The following is an 8,009-nucleotide window of genomic DNA, read 5'->3' as shown; positions in this document are numbered from 1 at the left end:
CCTCCTGGCTCCACGTGAGGGGAGGGAGAGTCTGGGAGGGCTGGCGGGCAGCCCGCTTTCTGGGCGGACCCTCTCGAGGCGAGACCGTCTAGCTCGCGGCTTCAAGGTTCCTTCACGGTGGCCTCAGCTTTACCCCCCGGGCACTGGGTGCCCCGCTCCGTGCTGCTGCAGGGGCGGGGGAGCGCCCCAAGGCCCGAGGGAGACTCAGGGAGGACCGCGGACCGCCTCCCGTTTGGCGTGCCCTGCGGGCCCCAGGGTAGCACGCCCGCGGCTCCCCGCCCGCAGGCCTTTGTCTCTCTCGGGCTCCCGTCCGCCCGTCCGTCCCCCGCGCCCCCATTGGCCGCGGCCCCAGCCGGGGACGGGAGAGGAGGGAGCGAGTGGGCGGGGCCGCGTGGCGTCAGCGCAAGATGGCGGCCTCGGCGGCGCTGTTCCTGCGCTTGTGGAGCGAGCTGCGGCTCGGCGCGCGGGGGCTGTGCGCGAGGCTAGCGACGCCGCCCCCTCGGACCCCGGACCAGGTGAGCCGGACCGAGGTGGGCCCCGAGTCCGGGAGCCCTTTCGTGGAGTTCTGGGCGGACCGCCGCCGCACGGGGGTTCCGGGACGCAGCACCTCAGGGTGCTGAATGGAACGCCGCCCGCGTTTTGGGGAGTTTCCTGCCTCCCGGGGTGGGCAACGCTTGCGCCCCCGAGCTAGATGCTGTGGGCTCAAGTGCGTCCTCAGAACACCACCTCCTCTGGACCCCACGTGGGCGCCAGGGGAGGGGAGGTCACCTGTTCCCTGTTTCAGTGACCGCCCAGGTAATGCTTGAGGGGGAGGGGCCCGGGATGCTGGGGTGCCACTGCGGCCTTGGGGGTATTTTCCCCGCGCTGGTGGTGGTGGGGGTGATGTTTGCGCTTTTGATTCAACCTGCCTCTGCACTGACAGAGATCCAGCCATTCTGACCTCCAGGCTGATCACTTCGTGCCCTTACAACTCCGATGGCCCCTCTGCCCTCGCTTTCATCCCTTCCCTTCTGTACCCTAGTGCTGTGAGCCCCGGGCATCCAAATGCCATACCTACCCGTCCTATCCCTTTTTGTGCCCTCTGTTGCCTTGCTCCTGGAAGCCCAGTGTCTTGCCAGACTCCCTGATCTCGTTTCCCTGCCCTACAGGATCCTGGACACCCGGCCTATCAACTCTTGAATCCCTGGGGCCTGGTCCGGGGCAGTCTAGTTTTTGACTATTCTAAGAGATCCAGGCTCCTGGTTGCGCCTCCAGAGACACCACACCCCGAGGCTGTGTGGTTGTCTGCTTCCTGGCTTCCGACCTTGATTCTTCTGCAACCAGGGTGCCCCAATCATCCTGACCTTTCTTCTCTTTCAGCTAACCTACCTCTTTCTCAATTGCAGGCCACAGAGATTGGGAGCCGCACGGGCACTAAGGCCCAGGCTCAGGGTCCACAGCAGCAGCGAGGCACAGAGGGTCCCAGCTACGCCAAAAAAGTCGCACTCTGGCTTGCTGGGCTGCTCGGGGCCGGTGGGACTGTGAGCGTCATCTATATCTTCGGTGAGGGGCATATGCCTGTTCCCTAATTTTGTTCCCTTGGCCCTCTTTTCTGTAGAACCTCTTTCCCCTGAGGGTTTCACCCACCTTCATCCCCTGGCTCCTCCCTGCATAAGGCAGCCAACTAGAACATCATCTACCTTGGAAATGGGAGAAGTGACCTTTCTTCTCCTTCTACCCACTCTGCTGAAGGTTCTACTCTTAGTTCTGCACTAGGATATAGAGAGTCAGTTGCAAGAGGGAAAGATGAGAAGGAGAGGACTGGACCAGCCTCCAAGCAACCTGTTCCTTTAGCACCCAAAACTCCAGCCCTCCCTCTAGTCCCTTCTTCCTTCAGAGACTTAGGAGGCCCTGCCCCAGTCCCTCTTCTCTCAGGAACCCAGAATCCTGACTACCAGCCCCCTTTCTCTCTTGATCTTAAGAGACCATGCCTCTTTCTTCTTTCCTCAGACCCAGGAGTCTAGGCCCCCTGCCCTCTTCCTCCCTCAAGACCCAGGAGACTGAGCCCTGATTTCACTCATTCCTCCCTGTCTTCCTTGCAGGAAACAACTCTGTGGATGAAACTGGCGCCAAGGTGAGAGGGAGAGAGACCCAGAGGCTTTGCCAGGGGTCCCATCCTGTGTGTCCTCTCCCCTTTGGTCTGTTCGGGCTCATTTCTTGTCTAGGGGTGAGCCTCTCCCTCCCAGGGACCTTTGCCTACTCCCAAGGTCCCGGAGATTCCTTTTTTGGGTTTGATGGGGTTCTGCCCCTGCCATCCCAAATGCTACATTTTTGTCTCTACCTTCCAGATTCCCGATGAATTCGACAATGGTGAGTAAAAGCACAGATTCTGAGGTCCCCTGAACCTTTCTACTCTGCCATTTATAGGGATGTTGCCCTTCCCATCTGGTGCCCTCCTGCTCCACCTCCTTCCATTGGGGGGTAGGGGAGTCAGCAGCTGGATGGCTTTGGGGGGAGGGGCATTACAAAGCCCCAGTCCTCTTGGCTGGCCCAGGAGCAGATGGTCAGGGACAGATGGGGGAGGGGAGTCCATGGTGGGAATGCTTGGGAAGAGGGGCCTGTCTGCCACCAAACACATGGCTTCCTGTGCCTTAGATCTGAGTGTCTGCACCCTTAATCCCTTCCTCTTTATGACAGCCTCTTGTTCCTCCCAGTCCCCCACCCCATCAGGCTCCTCATTTCCAAAACAATGTCTCTTTCCTCCCTCCCTCTTTTAGTTAACCAGCTTTCGGTGAAGAGTTTCTAACAAATTGGATAGTAGAGAGTAGTTGTCAGTTCTGTCACACTTGGCCCTTCCCCGGAGAAAAATAGAATTGGTAGGTCCAGAAAGCCACCTGTTTGTGCTGGGGAAGTTTGCAAACCCACATGTTAACACATTGATTATTTAAGCTGGGCAGGTGGGTAAGTATGAAATTTTAAGTGGGTAGTCTTCCTGGATTAAACAGATTAGCGTACTGATTTAAATTGAGCAGGTGAACATGCATTGTGTGTGTTTATTAACATAACTGGTTTCAGTATTTTTGGTTTTTTTTGTTTTTTTTTTTTTAATTTTTTTTTGTTTGTTTATTTATTTTTGAGACAGAGAGAGACAGAGCATGAACGGGGGAGGGTCAGAGAGAGAGGGAGACACAGAATCCGAAACAGGCTCCAGGCTCCGAGCCATCAGCACAGAGCCTGACGCGGGGCTCGAACTCACGAACCGCGAGATCATGACCCGAGCCAAAGTCGGACGCCCAACCGACTGAGCCACCCAGGCGCCCCATGTTTTTTGTGTTTTTTTTAATGTTTGAGAGAGAGAGAGCGTGCACGTGTGTGCGCACAAGCGGGGGAGGGGCAGAGAGAGTAGGGGGACAGAGGATCCAAAGCAGGCTCTGGGCTGACAACAGTGAGCCTGATGCAGGGCTCATACCCAGAATCCCTGAGATGATGACCTGAACTGAAATTGGATGCTCAACTGACTAAGCCACCCAGGCACCCTGGTATTTTGGTTTTGAAAAGGCAGGTCCATAGATAGTGGTTTAATTAGAGTAAAAATGCTATAATAAAGCAGGCAGTCATGTAAGTTTCCTGCTTTAAACCGGATTCAGTATATTCGTTTGAACCAGGGTTTTTCGGGGCACCTGGCTGGCTCAGTCAGAAGAGCATGCAGCTCTTGATCTTGGTGTTGTGAGTTCAAGCCCCGTGTTGGGTGCAGAGATTACTTAAATAAACAAAAGTTTGAAAAAATAAAAAAATAAAAAATAAATAAAAAAACAGGATTTTTTTTAATTGGTACTTTGGAGCAGGTAGTTCTTTGTTGTGGGGGAGTCCCCTATGCATTGAAGGATGTTTAGCATCATCCTGGGCCTCTGTCCACTGGATGTCAGTATGTTGACAAGCACACAGGTCTTCAGACATTGCCAGAGTTTCCTGGAAAGTGGCAGACGAGATGGCTCCAAGTTGAAAACCATTAGTTAATATGTATAGCTGTATGTATATACTTAGGGTAGTTTAGATAGGCTCAGCATACTCACTAAAAGCAGGCGTACCTGGAAACCTAGTGGTTCAAAATGAGCTAAACACATGACGGCGTAACGTCAGCACAGTTGTATGTGGGTGTTTTTTTTTTTCCTAAAAGGAGTAATTTTTTTTTTTTTTAAGTTTATTTATTTTGAGAGAGAGAGACAGTGAGCAGGGGAGGGACAGAGAGAGAGCAAGAGAGAATCCCAAGCACTGTCGGCATGGAGCCCGATGCAGGGCTCAGACTCATGAACCGTGAGATCGTGACCTGACTTGAAACCAAGAGTTGGATGCTTTACAGACTGAGCCACCCAGGTGCCCCATTTGTGAGTTTTAAGCGGGCAGATGTATAAACATTCTGTTTTATATTTGGGGTGGTGTGTGGGGATAAGTATTCACGTTGAAACTGGGCAGGTGAATAAATGTATTTGTTCCTGCCTGGCGGTCACGTCATTGCCTTCTACCTTCGGACTTAGAAATGAACTCATTCATACCAGGTGGGTATGTAGACCTGTTTGTGTCTGGTAGGGAAATAAAGCTCTGGTGTGTCCAGGAGGTTGAGCAGTGGCTCATCTTGGAATCCCTTTGTGCCCCGGTGTCCTCCTAGATCCAATTCTGATACAGCAGTTGCGCCGGACTTACAAATATTTCAAAGACTATAGACAGGTGAGCAGGAGTCCTGAGCCCGGTCCCCATCCCTCCGGCACCGGCTCCTGCCTCCTTGTCTGAGTGTTCCCATTCTGTCCTTCTTCCACAGATGATCATTGAGCCCACCAGTCCCTGTCTCCTCCCTGACCCTCTGAAGGAGCCATATTACCAGCCACCCTACACACTGGTCTTGGAGCTAACTGGCGTCCTCCTGCACCCTGAGTGGTCGGTGTGTCCCGGGGAAGGCAGCGGGCTGGGGACACTAGATAGACATGGGTGGCTGCGTTGTGATGATGTGGTCAGGAGCAGAGACTCCGCAACCAGCTCCACTGTCACCAGGGAAGAAGGTGTCACTCTCATTGCCTCGCTTTTCTCAACTGCGAGACTCCCCACCCTGTAGGTTGTTGTAAGTGTGCCTCGGCACCCAGTGTGTGCTACGGAGGAGTGTGCTGTTACTCTGGGACCCAGACCCTCGGTCACAGCCATGTACTCCTGAGCCCCCAAGAACTACAGAGATGGGGAAGAGCCCTCCAGTTCTGGGAATCCCCCCAGGCTGGAGCTTTATCCTGTTGGGGGCTTCTGGGTCTTGGGGTTTCACTGTCCTCACTGCTTTCACTGTCCTCACTGCCTCCCCAGCTGGCCACTGGCTGGAGGTTTAAGAAGCGTCCGGGCATCGAGACCTTATTCCAGCAGCTCGCCCCTTTGTATGAAATCGTCATCTTTACGTCAGAGACTGGCATGGTAAGGCCTCAGGACAGGGGAGGGATGGTCAGTGAGGTGGGAGATGGGGAGGGTCAGGGCTCAGCCTGACCTTGTTCTCCCTCCCATCCCCACCCCTAGACTGCATTCCCACTCATCGACAGCGTGGACCCTCATGGCTTCATCTCCTACCGCCTGTTCCGGGATGCCACAAGATACATGGATGGGCACCATGTCAAGGTGCCATGTGGGGGCTGTGGGCAGTCTTCTGGGACTTGGTAGGGGGCTGGCACTTCCTGAGGGAGAGAGCTCTGACCCCAGCCTCAATCCTGCTTCGGCCCCAGGTCTGGTTCTGACAGGACTTCAGCTTTCCCCCAGCACAGGCTGGGCCTCTAGGCTCTTCTCCCTTCCCCCTGAATCTGGGAATGGGAGTGGGGGTAGATAGGACCTCTCCAAAGAAGACAGTTGGGGGTAGTATATGGATATAAGGTTTGGAAGCCGTCTCTTGTCTCTGTATTCAGAAGTGAGTGTTTTGGGGACTGTGTAATTGTAACCATTATATTATATGAGACTCAGCCTCGTTTGCATTTCCAGGACATTTCGTGTTTGAATCGGGACCCTGCCCGCGTAGTAGTCGTGGACTGCAAGAAGGAAGCCTTCCGCCTGCAGCCCTACAATGGCGTTGCTCTGCGGCCCTGGGATGGCAACTCTGATGACCGGGTCTTATTGGACCTGTCTGCCTTCCTCAAGAGTGAGGCTGACCCCTGACCTCCTGGCCTCTGACCCTGGAGCCCATGACTCTCAAGAGGACTGATAGATGCTTAATTCTGGCTTTTATTTATTTACTTTTCCATGTAAAATTGGATATATTTGAGGTGTGGAGGTTCGCAAGCATCTTGCAGTCTTTAGAAGCTTCTGAGAAGGTTTAGAGGTGCTCTGGGATACTTAGGGGGTGTTCAAGGGAGCCCTTTTAGAGTGTTGAGAGATGTTCCAGGTAGCTCTGATCTTTATCCTTCCCTGCGGCCTTTCTGCCTGGCTGACCCCTGCCTTCTGTGCCCACAGCCATTGCACTGAACCGCGTAGAAGATGTCCGGACTGTGCTAGAGCATTACGCCCTGGAGGATGACCCACTGGAGGCTTTCAAACAGCGGCAGAGCCGGCTAGAGCAGGTGGGTGCTCAGATCTGCAGTTGCGGGTGGGGGAGGGGGGCATCACGTCAGTTCCCGAAGCTCCCAGGGGAGGAGTCGTGGAGCAGCCTGTCTCTGTCTGGCTGTAAGACCTTGAGTGTGGACCTTGTCTTCCACACAACCTGTCTGGGAGGGCTCTTGTCATGGGGGAGGGGCTGGTAGATTCCACAGCCTGCTTGAGAACAGGAGGCAGGAGATGCCAAGCGTGGGTCTTGGAGAAGGGTAGTTTGTGATAGCTTTGAGCAGATCTGAGGGCCCAGGTTTGGTGTGGACAGAGGGTTTGAGTCAAGCCTGGGGAGAGGGATCCCCGGACACTTGATGGAAGGGATGGGGCAAGGCGTTCTGGTGGTCTTGATGTGATCCTGGTAGTTTGGAAGTGAGGCTAAGAATACGGATGGAGTTTGGGAAAGAGATTCTCAGGGGTCTAGATGGAAGTTGACCAGATTTCGGGTTGAGTGCCCGGGAGTAGGGCTGGAGCTCCTGAGTGTCCAGAGGACAAGGCCCTGGAGATTCGGTCCTGGGATCCTTCAGCATCCAGGCAGGGCTCGTACAGCTGAGGGCTGGGCACTGGGGGCCTGGGGAGCAGGACGGTGCAGTCTGGTGAAGGGCCTGGGGTCTCGGCAGCATCCAGGTTAGGATAAATAGGATCTGGGATAGGTTCGCAGGGTTCAAGGGAGGGGCTTCCTGGGACCTGGGGAAGGGGATCATGACAATCCCTGCGATTTGAGTCTGGGCTGGGTGTTCTAGGGGGTTGGGGAAGGGGTTTGGGCTGGGTAGAGATTTAAGGAAGGTGGCCTCTCGGCTGGCGGAGCCTGGGACGAGACTGCCGGCCCCAGGCTGACCTTGCTCTCTGTCCCTCACCCCAGGAGGAACAGCAGCGCCTGGCCGAGCTGTCCAAGTCCAGCAAGCAGAACCTTTTCTTTGGCTCTCTGACCAACCGCTTATGGCCTCGCTCCAAACAGCCCTGACTTCTGAGCCTCTGCAGACTCACTGCCTAGGTCCTGGGCCCTAGGCCCCAGTGCTCCCAGACCATGGCTCGGGCAGCCACATCCAATAAAGTCCATCCCAGATGCCACAGTCCTGTGTCCGGAGAGTCTTCAGATGGGGGCATCAGGGTGAGGTCCGGGACTCTTGGGTCATCGTCCCATGGGGGCTGATCGGCTGCAGAGCACGGAGTAGGTTCTCTGGTGGATCAGGACTGGTTTTGAATCCTGGCCTGGGAATCTGAAAACTTGGGTCCCTCTGGTCATGTCTTCCTATGTGCTGTGTGACCCACAAAAAGAGCATCTGCCTCTTTGACCTCAGATTCCTCATCTGTGGAAAAGGGAAGAGAGGGCGGCACTGGGGCTTTTAGAGACAGGTCGATGCCAGGCTGCTGTGTGTATGTGCCGAGTGTGGGCTCAGTGGGGCTCTGGGAGCCCGGAGACCCTCCTGTCT

At 55.1% G+C, this 8,009-nt stretch overlaps 1 protein-coding gene across 3 annotated transcripts; it reads left to right on the top strand.

Annotated features, from left to right (window-relative positions):
* The first annotated feature begins 105 nt into the window (after window positions 1-105).
* On the top strand, window positions 106-7,649 carry TIMM50 (translocase of inner mitochondrial membrane 50). Of its 3 annotated transcripts, none has more exons than XM_019432176.2 (11): window positions 106-530; window positions 1,386-1,542; window positions 2,082-2,113; window positions 2,328-2,349; window positions 4,646-4,704; window positions 4,796-4,915; window positions 5,323-5,427; window positions 5,527-5,625; window positions 5,980-6,136; window positions 6,448-6,554; window positions 7,439-7,649. In XM_019432176.2, the coding sequence occupies exons 1-11, from the start codon at window positions 408-410 to the stop codon at window positions 7,538-7,540; spliced, it is 1,083 nt and encodes a 360-aa protein (XP_019287721.1). In that variant the 5' UTR covers window positions 106-407; the 3' UTR covers window positions 7,541-7,649. The 3 variants fall into 3 exon arrangements, with proteins under 3 accessions (XP_019287721.1, XP_053761920.1, XP_019287722.1); XM_053905945.1 differs by having other exon boundaries at window positions 337-515; XM_019432177.2 differs by lacking the exon at window positions 106-530 and adding an exon at window positions 775-795.
* Window positions 7,650-8,009: the final 360 nt, after the last annotated feature.

This window comes from Panthera pardus, unplaced genomic scaffold (genome assembly GCF_024362965.1).
Source record: "Panthera pardus isolate Hobbes unplaced genomic scaffold, ASM2436296v1 HiC_scaffold_18, whole genome shotgun sequence".
In the NCBI taxonomy this organism is placed as follows: Eukaryota; Metazoa; Chordata; class Mammalia; order Carnivora; family Felidae; genus Panthera; species Panthera pardus.
This window is presented reverse-complemented; position numbering and strand designations above follow the sequence as displayed.